This window comes from Trichosurus vulpecula, chromosome 5, assembly GCF_011100635.1.
Source record: "Trichosurus vulpecula isolate mTriVul1 chromosome 5, mTriVul1.pri, whole genome shotgun sequence".
Taxonomy (NCBI): domain Eukaryota; kingdom Metazoa; phylum Chordata; class Mammalia; order Diprotodontia; family Phalangeridae; genus Trichosurus; species Trichosurus vulpecula.
Window position 1 is genome coordinate 201,810,989 of NC_050577.1, and position 16,905 is coordinate 201,827,893.

The 16,905-nt window shown below is 39.4% G+C and overlaps 1 protein-coding gene across 3 annotated transcripts in view; it reads right to left on the bottom strand.

Moving 5' to 3' along the window:
- The window catches only part of TEAD4 (TEA domain transcription factor 4), a 77,889-nt gene that overhangs the window by 40,566 nt on the left and 20,418 nt on the right, over window positions 1–16,905 (bottom strand). For 2 of the 3 annotated variants that reach the window (XM_036760159.1, XM_036760158.1), the window contains exon 3: window positions 11,629–11,886. In XM_036760159.1, coding sequence (XP_036616054.1) covers window positions 11,629–11,635 — 7 coding nt within the window. In that variant the 5' untranslated portion in view covers window positions 11,636–11,886. The remainder of the gene's footprint in view (window positions 1–11,628; window positions 11,887–16,905) is intronic. The other variant, XM_036760160.1, reaches the window with a different exon arrangement.

Sequence of the window (16,905 nt, forward strand, 5' to 3'; positions counted from 1 at the left end):
ACCACTGAAGAAAATACTACTTTAAAAATGAGATTGGAGCAAGTGGAAGCTAGTGACTTTATGAGAAATGAGGATATTATAAAACAGAACCAAAGGAATGAAAAAATGGAAGACAATGTGAAATATCTCCTTGGAAAAACCACTGACCTGGAAAATAGATCCAGGAGAGAGAATTTAAAAATTATTGGACTACCTGAAAGCCATGATCAAAAAAAGAGCCTAGATACCATCTTTCAAGAAATTATCAAGGAGAACTGCCCTGATATTCTAGAGCCACAGGGCAAAATAGAAATTGAAAGAATCCATCGATCACCTCCTCAAATAGATCCCAAAAAGAAATCTCCTAGGAATATTGTCGCCAAATTCCAGAGCTCCCAGATCAAGGAGAAAATACTGCAAGCAGCCAGAAAGAAACAATTTGAGTATTGTGGAAACCCAATCAGAATAACCCAAGATCTGGCAGCTTCTACATTAAGCAATCAAAGGGCTTGGAATGCGATATTCCGGAGGTCAATGGAGCTAGGATTAAAACCAAGAATCACCTACCCAGCAAAACTGAGTATCATGTTCCAAGGCAAAATATGGATTTTCAATAAAATAGAAGACTTTCAAGCTTTCTCAGTGAAAAGACCAGAACTGAATAGAAAATTTGACTTTCAAACACGAGAATCAAGAGAAGCATGAAAAGGTAATCAAGAAACGGAAATTGCAAGGGACTTACTAAAGTTGAACTGTTTTGTTTACATTCCTACATGGAAAGATGATGTGTATGATTCATGAGACCTCAGTATTAGGGTAGTTGAAGGGAATATGCATATATATATATATATGTTTATGTATATATAAGTGAATGTGTATGTATGTATGTATCTATGTGTATATGTATGCATGTGTATGTATGTATATATATGTGTGTGTTTATATATATACATATATGTATATATACATATATATATATATATATGTGTGTGTGTGTAAAAGAGAGAGCAGACACAGGGTGAGTTGAAGATGAAGGGAAGATATCTAAAAGAAATAAAATGAAATTAAGGGATGAGAGAGCAACATACTGAGAGAGGGAGATAGGGAGAGATAGAATGGGGTGGATTATCTCACATAAAGGTGGCAAGAGGAAACAGTTCTGTGGGAGGAGGGGAGAGGGCAGGTGAGAGGGGAATGAGTGAACCTTGCTCTCATCAGATTTGGCCTGAGGAGGGAATACCATACATACTCAGTTGGGTATCTTACCCCACAGGAAAGAAGAGGGAGGAAGATAAAAAAAAAATAAAAGGGGGGGGGGATGACGGAGGGGAGGGTAGATAGGGGTGGAGGTAATCAAAAAAAAACACTTTGGAAAGGGGACAGGGTCAAGGGAGAAAATTCAATAAAGCGGGATGGGTTGGGAAGGAGCAAAATGTAGTTAGCCTTTCACAACATGAGTATTGTGGAAGGGTTATACATAATGATACATGCATGGCCTAGGTTGAAGTGCTCAACTTCTTAGGGAGGGTGGGTGGGAAGGGAAGAGGGGAGAGAATTTGGAACTCAAAGTTTTAAAAACAGATGTTCAAAAACAAAAAAAAAAGTTTTTGCATGCAACTAAAAAATAAGATACACAGGTAATGGGGCGTAGAAATTTATCTTGCCCTACAAGAAAGGAAGGGAAAAGGGGATGAGAGGGGAAGGGGGTGATAGAGGGGAGGGCTGACTGGCGAACAGGGCAACCAGAATATATGCCATCTTGGAGTGGGGGGGAGGGTAGAAATGGGAAGAAAATTTGTAATTCAAACTGTTGTGAAAATCAATGCTGAAAACCAAATATGTTTAAATAAATAAATTTAAATTTAAAAAAAAAAGACAAGGGATACATAATCCTTTTAGCGTAATTTTGTCAACTCAATTAACTCACCTGGTTCTTTAACTAGGAATCACTTCATGAGCTTTACATTGGACATGAGCCATGTGCAAGAAAATTCTTACTAATCCAGTGACCAAAAATTGTCAAGTCCCAGTAATATTAATAAGGGTGAGAGGCTTTGTACAGAAAGAGACAGCACTAATAGTTCAGTGCCATTCCATGGATGATGATGATGATGATGATGATGATGATGATGATGATGATGATGAAATGTTTATAGTTAGATCCCAATTAGGGAAAATAATGAATTCATGAACAGGTTGCATTATTCAGATTCTCACAGTATACTTCCACTAAGCTGGAACTAATCATCATATTTACGTAAATATAACTTTGAATAGTGTGAATTCCAATGCAGTACATAAGACAATCTTCAATGGGCTACCATGTGGGAAATGGTATTGCACTTATTTTTTCTGACTCTAGAGGGAAGAACTATGTAGGAGTTATTGGGCGGCATATTTTAATTCAATAAAATAAAATTCTAACCATTAGAGTTGTCAAAAACAAATGTACTGCTATGTGAGCTAGTCACCTCTTTTTCGTTTGGAAGTGTTCAAGCAACTAAAATTTCCAAAATGCGATTAAAGAATCCTCCTCAAGAGAAAAATTCTACCCCTAAAAACATACATTAATAGAACAGAAAAGAAGGTTAATGAACTGAATTTGAATTTCTTAAAAATTAGAAACTTAACAAATAAAGCCAAAATAAGCATGAGAGAAATTGTTGAAAATTGGGGAGAAATAGATAAATTGGAAACCAAAAAGACAATAGAAATAATAAACAGTAGCTAAGTGGAACAATATATAGAGAGATAGACCTGTCATCAGGAAGACCTGAGTTCAAATCCAGCCTTAGACATTCCCTACCTGTATAACCTCTAGTGGCCTCAGTTTCTTTATCTGAAAAATATGAATAATAATAGCACCTACCTCCCAGGGTAGTTGTGAAGATAAAAATGAGATATTTGTAAAATATTTTACAAATCTTAAAATATACTTATACATGCTAACTATTTTGTTTTATTATGAGCTGGTTCTCTGAAAAGACTAAAAAAGTTGAGAAATCCTTAACCTGATTTAAAAGAAGAGAGCATAAAACTAAAACTACAAAATAGCAAAATGAACAAAGTAAAAAAACCCCCACAAAACCATAATGATAAAAACAATCATCAGAAACTACTATGCATAGGTACACGCTAATAAAATTGATAGCACAAAAGAAAAAGAGGATACGAAATATCCAAGTTAACAGAATACCAGAAAGAGATCTTAAATAATCCAGTCTCAGAAAAGGAAACAGAACTAAATAAAAAGGAACTACAAAATAAACAAACAAAAATTTGCTCCTGATACTGATGGATTTAGAGAATTCGATCAAACTTTTAATACCATTACCATACAAATTGTTTTCAAAAATTGAAAGAAAAAACAAATGAAACAAGGGAGACATCTAGACAGCAGAGGGCTTTTTGTGAAATTCTGTCTGAAGCCAGGGGATAGAGAAGACTAATCATTTCTGAAGAGTTCTCTCTCTCACCAGGAATTATTCCAATTCCAGGGTAGGAGAGCTCTCACCTTGGACTGGGATGTGTCAGTGCAAATGAAGTGTATGTCAGTTCAGCTTCTTATAAACTTCTCCCATCATACCCACACCTGGACTAGAGGGTTTGAGATCCCTTTCCAGCTATAGAGCTATGCTTCTGTGATCTCTAAGCTTTCTTCCAACACAGTTAACAGTTAAGGATTCCGGGACCAAGACAAGGGTCACAAAGTCAGACCAAAACAAGATCTCTAAAGTCATAGGAGCAGGAAGGGGAAGACTGATTTAGAGAGGAAAGAGACTTTAGAGGTCCAAGCTCCTCATTTAAGAGATGAAGAAACTAAGACCTTGAGCGATCAAGTGACATGACCAAGGAAATACTGGTTAGTAAGTAGCAGAGCCAGGATTTAATTCCAGATTCTCTAACTAAAAGTCTGGTACTCTTCCTGGTGATGGAAGCATTTGGAGAGAGAGATAAAAAAGACCGCAGGGGCTGACTATAGATGCAGACACAGCCAATGTGTTCATTTGTTTTGTTTAATTGGATATTTTTGTTGCAAGGAAAGGTTTCTATTATTGAGCAGTGAAATGTGAAGGAGGAGGGAAGGAAGAGTCATTGGGAGGTTACATTGTGTTTAAAATGTATATATATAAATATGAAATTCATTTTTTTTAAGAAAAAGGGAAGGATGAAGCTACAAAGAGAATTTTTCAGAGATTTAGAAAATGACTCACAGGGACCAGGAACCCTGTGAAAAGATGAGAATACCTCTCTCTATCCCCTCCTACATGGAGCCAGCACAGAACAGCAGAAAGATCCCTGAAATGAGAATCAGGAGGCCTAGGCTTAAGTCTCAGATCTTGACTCATATCTGCTTTGTGACCTTTAGCTAGTCACTTCCCCTCTGCTTTCTCATCTACAAAATGAGGGCATTGGATTAGACGGCTGCTCCATTCTCTTCCCACTCTAAATCTATGGTCCATGCCTTGGTGATTTCTCAGGCTGATTTTTCCAACTCTGTTTCTCTAACCTGGAACACCCTTTTCTCTTCTACTTTCACATACAAGGCATATTCACCCTTCAAGGCAAGTTTACATCTCATCTCCTCCATGAAGCCTTTTCAGACAACTCTGTCTCACCCCCATTACCCACCAGGTTCCCAGTTCACAAGGATGCCCACCTTCTCTAAATCCCTCTAAGATTCACCGTTATGCACAACCAGTTTGGCACTTGCCACATATTACCTCACATTATTTGCTATTACAGAATTCTGGTAAGTCACCTACATTCTCTCGGCCCCAGGTTCTTCATCTGTAAAATGAGGGTGTTGGACCAGATCTCATAGCTCGATACCCTATAATCCTGGTTGGCATCCTGTTATCCTGGCTGGCATCAGAGCTCAAACCTAGGTTTTCTGTTTCCAAATCTAGAGTTTTTGCCACTGTATCAAAGCCTTCCTGATGAGTCCATCCTGCCTAGAAAAATGACTGATTTTCAACCAGGCCTGACTCCAGCCCTTAGGCCAAGGGTTCAAAAGAAAGGTGGTGAGGATGGAATCGAAAGTAAGACTAAGGAAGAGAAAGGAGGAGAAGTGGGACATGACAGAAAGGTAGAAGGAGAAAGCACTAGGAAAGAGCAGAAGGCAGGACAACTTCCAGAAGGAGATCAGCCCTTTGGCAGCTGGGCCGGCCTGCTCCCTACCTCCACCTCCCAGAACCCCATCCTATCCACACAGTAGTGAGTTCAAGACTATATATATCTTATCCAGGCTGGCCACACTCTGTAGTCCCTGCCTTGGCACTCACTCACTATAGAGTCTTGTAAGAAGAGAAGGAGAGTGGGAGAGGAGAGGATAAGCCAGTGTCTGGAATCCACTGAAGTCTGTGCACATGGAGGACAGGTGCAGTGAGTGGGAGCTGAGACAGGTCAACAGATACTGCTGAAGACTCCACCTCCCCAGGCAGGCGAAGCGCCTGACCAGCTGTAGAGATGAGAACTAAATGAGGGGGCAGAATCAAAGGGATCTGGGGGAAGGGAAGGGTAAAGCTTAGAGTACCAACTTCAGACTCCCACAAGAAACCTGCCTTTTCCTTCCCCATCCCCCAACTCTCTTCTTCCATTCCTCATTTCAGTTCTTCCTACTTCCCCACCATTCCCTTGTCTTTTTTCTTCTTTATCCCCTGCCTCCCTGAGGTTTAGTGAATTTAGAGCACTATTCTTAAGAGTGAGAATATCTGAATCCAAGTCCTGACTCTGATGCTTACTGGTTATTGAACCCTGGGCAAAGTCTCTTGCTTGAGCTTTAATTTTTAATTAATCTGCAAAATGGAGGTGATAAAAATTCTTATATTCACAAAATAGCTGGGAAAAGGGTACTTTTAAAATTTTAGAAAGCTAGAATATTCTAAACTGCTATTGCTGCTACTGCTACCACTACCACCACCACCACTACTACAACCACTACCATCACTACTACTGCCACTACCACTACTAATATTACCACCATCACTACCCACCCCGCCCCCCCAACCACTACCATTCTTCCTCCTTTTCCCAAAGCTTAGGCCTCCCTCCTTCATCTTTCAGAATTATTGAATTTCAGTTGAATGAATGGGACCATGGAGGCCACTGAGTTAAAACTCAAAGGGGAAAAAGAATTCCTCTACATTACACTTGACAAGTGGTTATATAGCCTTTTCTCTCATCTGATGCTGCCTCCTTAAGTGATCCATTCCATTTTGGGAAGCTCGGTTAGGAAGTTTTTCTGTTAAATCAACTCTAAATTTTTTTTCTCTGTAATTTTTACCCATTCTTGTTTCTTCCCTCTAGAACACAAGACTGTCCTTCAAACACTCAGAAGTAGCTGCCATGCCCCACTACCTACCTCACCTTGTCCCCAGGGCTTTTTTTTTCTCCAGATTAAACATCTCTAGTTCCTTCAAATGATACCTATTAAGCATGATTTCAAGACTCTTCACTATTCTGGTAGCCCTCCTCAAAGTAATCTCTAGTTTATCAACTTGATTCTCTCAAGGTGCTGCCCAAAACTGAATGCAATACCATGGATAAAGTGTTGCCAGGGGAAAGTTCACAGCAGTCCCATTTTCTCTCTAGTCCTGGACTCTATGAACTATATTAACTTCAGGGGGGGCTATAATCATACTTTTGAATCATATGGACTTCACAGTCCACTAAAACCCCCAGATCATTTTAAGACAAACTGTACTTCTGAAGGCAATTTTTAAAAACATATTTTCACGTTAGTCATGTTGTAAATAAGTATTAGAACCAACGGGAGGAACCACGAGAAAGAAGAAACAAATCAACAAAAGAAAAAAAAAGATCAAATAGTACTGTTCGATCTACATTCAGACTTCACAGTTCTTTCTCTGAATATGGACAGCATTTTCCAACATGAGTTTTTTGGAGTTGTCTTAGATCCTTGCATTGCTGAGAAGAGCCAAGTCTACAAAAGTTAGTCATCGCACAATGTTGCTGTTACTGTCTACAGTGCTCTTCTGGTTCTGCTCACTTCACTCAGCATCAATTCATCTAAGTCCTTCCAGGTTTTTCTGAAGTCCACCTGCTTATCATTTTTTATAGCACAACAGATATACCACAACTTGTTCTGCCATTCTCAATTGATGGGCATCCCTCGATTTCCAGTTCTTGGCCACCACAAAAAGAGCTGCTATAAATATTTTTGTATATGTGGATCCTTTTCCAATTTTTATGATCTCTCTGGGGATACAGCCCTAGAAGTGGTAGTGCAGGGTCAAAGGGTATGCACAGTTTTATAGCCCTTTGGGCATAGTTCCAAATTGCTCTCCAAAATGGTTAGATAGTTCACAACTCCACTAACAATGCATTAGTGGTGAAGACAACTTTTTGGGCCCAAGTATAAAACTTTACATTTTGTCACATTAGATTCAGACTAACATGATGGCCCATCAAGATAATTTTAAATTCTAACTTTTGTCATTATCCAGTGTGATAGAAATCCCTTATAGTTTTTTGCCATCCACAAAACTGATGGTGCCATCTATGCCTTTATCCAAGTCATTCATAAAAATGCTTAGGGGCAGCTAAGTGGTGCAGTGAATAGAGCACCGACCCTGGAGTCAGGAGGACCCGAGTTCAAATCCAGCCTCAGACACTTGACACACTTACTAGCTGTGTGACCTTGGGCAAGTCACTTAACCCCAATTGCCCTGCCTTCCCCACTCCAAAAAAAAAATGTTCAACAGCATAGTGGTCCAACCAAAGTATTCCATTAAAGACTTCGTTTCAAGTTGACATCAAATCATTAACTCATGGTGACTATTCCCTGGGTTTGGTCATTTAAACAGTTCCAAATGAATTGTTTCTGACCCATATCTTTTCCTATTGCCCACAAGATTAGATCCTTGGTCAAATACTCTGCTAAAATCTAGGTATCTATGGCATTCCCCTGATCTACCAATCCAGTAACCTTGTCAAAAAAGGAAATACAATTTGTCTGACATGACTTGTTTTTGATGGAAGACATGCAAGCCCTTTGTAATTACCTCCTCATTTGCTGGATGTTCACTAACTATGCAGACTAGGTGACTGCTAAGGTCTGATTTGGTTCTAAATCTATGATCTTTTGATTCCTTTTATAACAATTTTGTCTGCTAGTTATTTCAACATAGGGATATTGACATGGACCTGGACTCATCAAGAGAAGCTACATGTTCTGTACTTCCTGTTAATCTTGGTTTTCAACTTTCTATTAGACATTTTGTTTCTCCCTTTCTAGTTCAAAGATTATTCTCCTCCACAGAAGAAATATAAACAAAATGAAAATTGAGCATCCCCTGCCTACTGCCATAGTCTATTATCTACCATGGATAGTGCTATCCCTTCTTTGGTCCTTCTCTTTTCCCTAATAGAGCTAAACAAAACCCTTTTTATTGACCTTAGGTGTCCTCACCAACCTCATCTAGATTTTAGTGTTCCTTTTGTTTTCTTCCTCTAAAACCTGCCTTTGCCTCTATCTTGTGTGTGTGTGTGTCTTTTAAAAATATATGGTGGTCAATGAATTACCTATTCACTCACAACTTTTTCTTTACAACTCCTTTTCCTCTTCATTAAAATTGTCTCTTTTTGGGTCTCCAGAATTTCATTCTCTTTTGGGCTTACTTCCCTTGTGGAATATTATATCAAGAGATCCTGCTTATCTTTTTCTGAATTATTTGAGGGTGCACATCAAGACTTTGCCTTTCCTTCATTATCAAACACTCTAAGATGGAATACAAGTATCTCTTCCCCTCAAGGTTGGCATCATTTTCATCTCAACAAATAGTTACTGGGTTCCTTGCCGAGATGTTGATCAGAATCAGAATCTTCACTGGTTTCTTCATCTTTAGAAAGATGAATTATTACTAAGGCAGACCAATCAATTATTAGCTGCTCTGCTTTGGGCAGGGACAAAGCACAGGTAGATGTCCAGAAACCTGAAGTCTCTATCACTATTTTATTATACCTCTGACATACCAGGCTTGTGATGTTTCCTACACTCCTCATCTATTTCCTCCTTGTGTTAATTGGTCTATAGTATACCTGGATAACAATTTTGCCTGTTTTTGTTTCTTCCTCCCCATCTTGGAGTCTCAGGGAGATGGCTAACTTAAACCACAAACAACATTGTCATTTTCTGCCTTTAGTCTTTCCTTTCTCTAATTTATTTTGCATACCCACTTCCAGATTACATCAGTACCATCAATATGTCAAAGACCTATCATTTTTTTTGTGGGTATAGAACTCCTGCTGTGAGTACTCTCTCCATTAATACAAGTATCAAACTACGTATAATTTATATTCTTAGAGAGTAGCCTAAAGTTCAAAAAAGTTAAAGTGACCCATGGTGACATAGGTAATAAATGTCAGAATGAGGTCTCTAACAGATGTCTTCTTAGTTCTGTCTGGCACTGTGCTACTACTGGATTCATCCGTCCAAAACCCTCCTTTCACTCTATCCCTCCCCTGCTCAATCCTTCAGGTGATGACAGTTTGATCCCACCTTTCCAGTACTATTTCATATTGTTCCCAAGACCCACCCTTTGCTCCAGTCAGAAGCACTTCCTTCCACAATCAACCAGCATGTACTATATAACCAAGCACCATACTAGGTGCTAAGCACACAAATGAAATGATCCTTACTTAGAGAAATCTGTTAACTTTGTAAAGCAGTTTCCTGCCTCTGGCCTTTTGCTAGTATGGTCCCCTATACCTGTAAGTCTCTTTCCTCTCCTATCTACTTATCCAGAGTCTATTTTTCAAATAAAAAATAGCTAAAATTCCATTTCCCTCATTGAAGTCTCCTTGAACACTATGGCCCACACTGACTTCTCCTTTCTCTGAATTCCTATGCCATTTTTATCTGCACCCACACAGTTAAACACTTTATAAAATACTGTTCTTGTTTTCAAAGAGATTCACATGCATTTGACATTCTGACCACTAACTATGTTTGAGCTGGTAAAAACTGGTTTGACTGGTATAACCCCAACCTTCAAGATAGTTGTATGCTAAAGTTGAACTGACTTGAAGACCGGGCATCTCCCTCATTTCTCAGGCACATATTTGCTGTGACACAGTTAATTAAGTTTCCAGACCTTGCTCCTCATTCCTCACTCCTTATTTCAGAAAATAACCTGATTTCAGTGGTCTAGACCAGCATCAAACTCAAATAGAAATGCAAGTTTCTAAACCATACATAAGGATCCCTGAAGGCTGAATGTTAATATTATCTACTAACATAATATTATATGATATTTAATATAATTGATATAATTTAATTATCTTATTAATAATATTGTTCTAATATAGGATTCTGTCATTAATATATAATTATAATTTCATATCATAATTATGTATTGCTGTTACATGGTTAATATAATAAAAAAATATTAATACACAATTATTTATTGTATTTTTACTTCTTTTGTTAAACATTTCTCAATTACATTTTAATCTGGTTCAGGCTGTACCAGTATTATGGTCCAGATGTGGCCCTAGGACTGTATATTTGACACCTCTGGGCTAGAATACCCCACTCTCTTGCCCCATGAATGATTGGCCACTGTCCTATTAGTGCCTTGTTGGCTCTTTTTGAGCTCTGAGTAGCTTGGGACCTAAGACTACAGTGTTTAGCTTGCTGCCTGTCTGAAACACTAGCTTGCCCAAGGATCAAGGAAACATTGTGGGCAGAAGGAAAAATTCTCCTATGACATCTGTCCCCATCCTGTAACTGCCATCCCCATGTTGTTCTTCAGGAATAGTTCTCCTCCCTTTTGCCTTGTAGACAGGGACCATGATGCCATATCTTCATCTAAACATCCATTCAATATACCTAATTTTTCTCTCTCAAGCCTTTCTCCATTTGTTCATGATGACTCTTCTACCTTGAATACCCTTCTCCATCTTCATCCATGAAAATTCTACCCCTTCTTCAGAAATCAGCTCAAATGACCCTTCCTCAATGTAATCTTCCTTGATCACCCCAAGCCCCAATGATCTTTCCTTCCTTTAACTCTCAGATCACTACTGTCTATATTACTCATATGACATTGATCATATACTGGGTTGTATTAGGATAAATTGAATATATATATATATATGTCTTCTCTGCCTGACTTGACTAAACTTCTTTAAAACTCAACTCAAATGCCACCTTCTTCCTCGATCCTCCAGGTTAATAATGATATCCTATAGTCCTATGTTTTGTAACTGATTTAATTTCTCTTGTGATATTGTGTATTATAACTATTTATATTTGTGTCTTATTCCCCCTAATAAAATATAAGCTCCTTGAGGATAGGGGCAATATTTTTTAAACTAAATTGTACATCTCTTCCAGGGTTGAGTACAGAGTAAACAATGTTCCATACACAGTAGGTGCTTAATAAATATTAGTTACGTATGTTTAATATGATTGTTCTTGTATAGCTTATATCAGATTGCATGCCGTCTTGGGGAGGGGCGAGGGGAGGAAGGGAGAAAAAAATTTACAAGTCAAAATCTTATAAAAGTGAGTGTTGAAAACTATCTTTACATGTAGTTGGAAAAAATAAAATACTATTAAGGAAAAAAAATAAATGTCATTTATCACCAATAACAGCTCCAGCCCCATCTCTAGCTCCTTACCATACATCTTGCCCTCATCTGATAAGATGATCTTGCGCCTGCCACAGGGTGGGTAGATGGCAAGGGCCTCTTGGAAGCTCTGCTCAATGTCAGGGCTCCACACGCCCTCTGCATCATTGTCGATGGGTTTGTCCAAAGCCTCGCTGCCCTCGGAGACGTTGCTCCCCTCAGGGGAGGTGGGAGAGCTCCACTCGTTGGAGGTAATGGTGCCGGCTAGGCCCTCCAAGGCTCCGCTTGGAGAAGGACCCGTTGGACCTGCTGGGATGGAGACCAAAGTGTTGGGGTGACAGGAAATGCTAAGTGTTTATATGCAGAAGGCAGGAAAAGCAAGGGAGTAACTTTAGGACAGAGGGTATACATAGAAGACATATGTTAACCAAATAATCTGGTCTTCTTGGGAGGATGTGGAGAGAATAGCAAAACCCTGTATAATGAAGGTTAAAGAAAAAAGAAATTTCAGTGGGATTAATAGGGAAAGGGGACTAAGACTGAGGGGAATTGGGTCTGAGGGGTGAAAAGAAAGAGGTTGGGAGATAAAGATCAAAGGCAAAGAATGGAGCAAACAGAGATCTCAGTGCATTCTAAAAACAGTACAAATTATGTAAAAATGTTATTCTCTTCTCCTTTTTGAGATTCTAGCTAAAAAAACTTTCTGTAATAGAACTACATAGCAGGTACTCATGGACTGTCCCCAATGGGCGGCCATGAAAGTAGGGCTTGCTGGTTCAACCAGAGCCAAAAATGCTTTACATTCTGATCCTGACCCTGCCACTAACTAGATGTGTAAATTGGAACAATCTCTTAGGCTGCCTAGCCAATCCTTCTCCAGAACATCAATCCTATCTACAAAATTCCTGACAAATGGTTGTCAACCTCTGCTTCTAGAACTCCAGTGATGAGGGAATCAGATTTTCTGATCTGATCTGGATACCACTGCTTGAGTGAGCAGCAGCAAATAACTCTATACTGTAGAAAGATATTAAACATTATCTCCAGTCCCTCCATCAACCCCTAGTGTCTTCCTGTCCTCATCTACTGAATATATCTACAAATAGACTTTATAATGAATAGGCTGGTCCTTTGTGAACTTTAGTGGACACCTGTGTGTCAGGATGAATTTTTCTGGGTTTTGTGGTGATGGAAACACTGTTTTATTTACCTGTCTTGTGTTTTCATGCTTATTCCTTGGTCAGGAGGAGAGGGAGTTAGTTAGCTAAGAGATTCTGTTGTAGAGCACCCAGGGCCCACTATCAGAAGAAGGCTTCCTGATTGGCTTAGTTAGAGTCAATCTGGAGAAAGGAGGATTGAGCTCCATCTATACTGCCCAGGATAAATTTCAAAACAGGCTGAAGGGTAAGGAATGTCATAGGAGGGAAGGTGTCATACTCTTCTGGGATGATAAGCGAGTATGAATGTGGTAGCCTGGGGCTTCTGAGCTGAAAACCATAGAAGGCCAAACTAGGTCTGGGAAATGTTAATTAAAGATTTAATTGAGACATTAGTCAATCAGGGATGGGTGATTTTCCTTTAATTACAGATGTAATGGCTTTATCCTGGTACACTATTTCTGAATTTATATTTTCCTTTTTTTTTTTTTTTTAATGAAACTCTAAAAATATGACTTTCTGAAGACAGGATTCTATCCTGGGTTGCACCCTTGAGCCAAGTCCCTTCCCAGAAATATTCCTCAATTTTCTAAAACTCTTTACTATCTATCAGAAATCTCCATAAAGGACTTATCCCTGACACTTTCCAAGCTGTTGGGAAGACAAAACTGTCTGAAATAAGATGTTGTGGTAGGAGAGGAAGAGAGGGAGGTCTTCTGGGAGTCAGGGTCTGGGTCACACACTTATGGTTGAAAGCTATAAAGACCAGGGATCATAACCTGAGCCCCAAAGGCGCACATGCATCTAACACAGTCATGCAAATTAGGACAGGTCCCAGAGCTGGAAAAAAGTTAACGAATACTGGCAAAAGCTCTCCTTGGTGACCTTTTGCTTAAATTTTCTTGGGACTTTAATTGAAAGAGAAACTTGGGAAGTGAAGGGAAGGGACTGAACATGTTTGCTGTAAAAAGATCTCTTTGTAAGTCCTCTGAACCAAGTATAGAGTTTGATAAACTCATCTCAAGACCCCCTGCAAAGCTCCTATGACAGCCCTTTCACCTACCTTCATATACTCTCCTTCCCTACAGAGGTGAATGTGTGTGGAAGGGAGAGGAGAATTTAAGATTCCTCAGCTTACGCAGGCAACTAAGCAGCAACCAGTCTATGTCCCAGGCCCTCCACAGTCTAATTATCTGGTTGCTCTGACCATTATCTCATATATACCAACCCAGAGGAATTGGGGAGTACTGGAAGTACAAATAGCCATCATTAACCCCATTGCAGAAGTCAGGCAAGGGGGCACTATGGTTCAGGAGGTTCAGAAAGGGGGTACAGGGATGTTTGGCTGGCCCCTCTCCTTCAATGAGGCAACATAATGCAGCAGATAGGCTACCAGATATGGAATTGGGAAGATCTGGGTTCACATCCTGCCTCAGACGTTTACAAGCTGTGTGAACCTGGGCAAGTCAATTAACCTCTGTGGGCCTCTGTCTACTCACTCATAAAATGAGGGAGGGGATGAGGCTCCATGACTTTCAAGGTCCCTTCTAACTCTTATGATCCCACAAGTGAAGTTTTCGAAGGACCCGCCCTTTGTGTCCACTATCCCAGAAAAAGTAGGGCAGCAGGTCACCCAAGGCCCTGGGATCTATGACCAAATGGAGCTACTCCCAGTCTTCTCCTCACCAGCCAAAGTTCACTGGGGAGCAGCCTTAGCCCCACCCCAGCCTGATCCCAAACAATCATTTGATAGCCTCTCCCTTGATTAGTTCCCAGAAGCCCAGCTCCCACTCTCCCTTCATGGCAAATCTACAGAGGAGTCATTGCCTGGTAGGCCATGTTAGAAGCACATGGTGTAAGCTGACACCATCCTCCCACTGCCCTCCCTCCATGACTCTTCACCCCATCTCTCCCCTTGAGAGAGTCTGTGTCTGTCTGTTTGTTTTTTTTCCCTCACAACTATTCCACTTTATCCAGCAGTCTGTGCCTGCCAGAGAAGAGAATGTGAGGGGGGAACAGATGGCATTATTAAGCTTAGGATGTAAACCACTACCACTTAAAAGAAGCGGGACAAAAATGCTCCCCATCTGAAGTCTCTAGGTCTGATCCTAGGAACCTCCATCCCCGATTCCACTTACTGTCATTCTGAAGTCATCCCTAAACTCTGGTAATTACTCAAGATAATTAAGATCTGGAATCAGTATGGTTTATTAAGATAACCACTAATGACCATAAGGTTTCTTTAAAAGGATCTTTTCTCCAAAGATGTCCAGTTTAGAATCATAGAACAATACTTAGTAGGACTTATTAATATACTTAATAGTCAAACACTTTCATTTTAAAGATGAGGGAACTGAGGTTTTATGAAGTTAAGTGTTTGGCCTAAGGTCAAATGGAGACACAGCCTTTACTTGAATACCTCGGTTGAGGTGACTGACAGACACTTCCTCCTAAGTCCTTTCCAATTTGGGACAGTTCTAATTTTTTAGGAACTTTTTCCTTACGTTGATTTTAAATCTGCATCTTTGCAGCATATATCTTTTGCTCCTAGTTCTGCCCTTTAGATCAAGCAGAAAGAATAAATCTTAAAACCCCTTCCACATGCTAGCCACTTGAAGATGGCTATCATGACCCCCTAACTTTTCTACAACCTACATCCCCACTTCCTCAGTTGATCCGCAGACAGCCATGACCTTGAGATCCCTCCACCATCCTGGGTAACCCCTCCTCTGGATGTCCAACAACACCTATCTCTCCCATTTTCCGTCAATATCCAGTAGAATGGAAGCTTGGGGATACAGGGGGCAATGTAGATGATGTAAATATATAGCATGTACACATTATTTATATTTATTGTATGTTAATAAGTGATAAAATTCTGTTTTTTAAAATCTAGATAATAGATCAGGAGCTAGAAGGGAACTCAGAGGCCATCTAATCCAAATTTCACATTTTAAACATGATGAAATTAAGCCCAATGTCACACAGTTACGTTAGAAGTGGATTCCTTCTATGCACACCCAGAAAAAGAATTATGGAATCTGAATGCAGATTGAGGCAAACTTTTTGCTCTCTTTTTTTCTCTTCTTTTTTGATTTCTCCTTTCTCACGATTCATTCCATTGGTTATAATTCTTCTTTACAACTGGACTATTATGTTAATAAGTTCAATGTGAAGGTATATGTAAAACCTACGTTGGATTACATGTCATCTTGGGGGGGGAAGGGGGAGGAGAGGGAGGGAGAGAAAATTTGGAACCCAAAAACTTGTGGAATTGAGTGTTGTAAATTAAGAATAAAAAATAAATTTATTATTAAAAAAAACAACAACAAAAAAAAAGAAGTGGATTCCTTGTGGGCAAAGACTTTTGTATGTGTATCCCTATGCTTGGTACATAGTTAAAGGAATGCTATTGATTGATCTTAAATTTATGAAATTGATTTTTAGCAATTCAAGTATGAGGCTTTTCATTTATCCCTATTACATTTCATCTTATTAGATTGCATGCAACCTTCTGTCAGGTTCTTTTTGGAACCTAAATCCTTCATCCACTATGTTAGCAATCCCTCCTAGCTTTACATCAATCAGAAATTTGAGAAACATAACACCTATGCTTTTATTCACATCAAGTCATTGACAGGATAGACTTTGTCAAGTGCTTTGCTAAATCCTGGGTAAACTATGTCTAAAACATTCTCTTCTATCAGTCCAGTAACCCTGTCAAAAACAGAAATAAGGTTAGACTGGTATCATCTATTACTAATAACGAAGTGCTGGTTCTTTGTGATCTCTATTGCCTTTACTAGGTATTCAGTTAACCATCCGTTTAATACATTTTAATATTTTCCCAGGAATTGAAGTCAAGCTCACTGAACTAAATAGTTTACAAGCTCTTTTTCTCTCTTTTTTTTAATCTGGGATGATTACTCTTCTCTAGTCCTGTGTTCTCCTTGCTATTCTCCACAATCTTTCTGAGGTTGCTGATGGTGGCTCTGCAGTCTCATCTTCAGGTACTTCAGTACCCAGGGATATTGTTAAACTCATCAAGGGCAGTGAAGTACCCTTATCTCCCTAGTTATCCTAGGCTTCAGCTCTCTGTTAAGTCATTTTGTTCTTCCATGTCTAGTCCAGAGATGGTTATCCTCCACCCAGAAAACAAGCAAAACAAGAT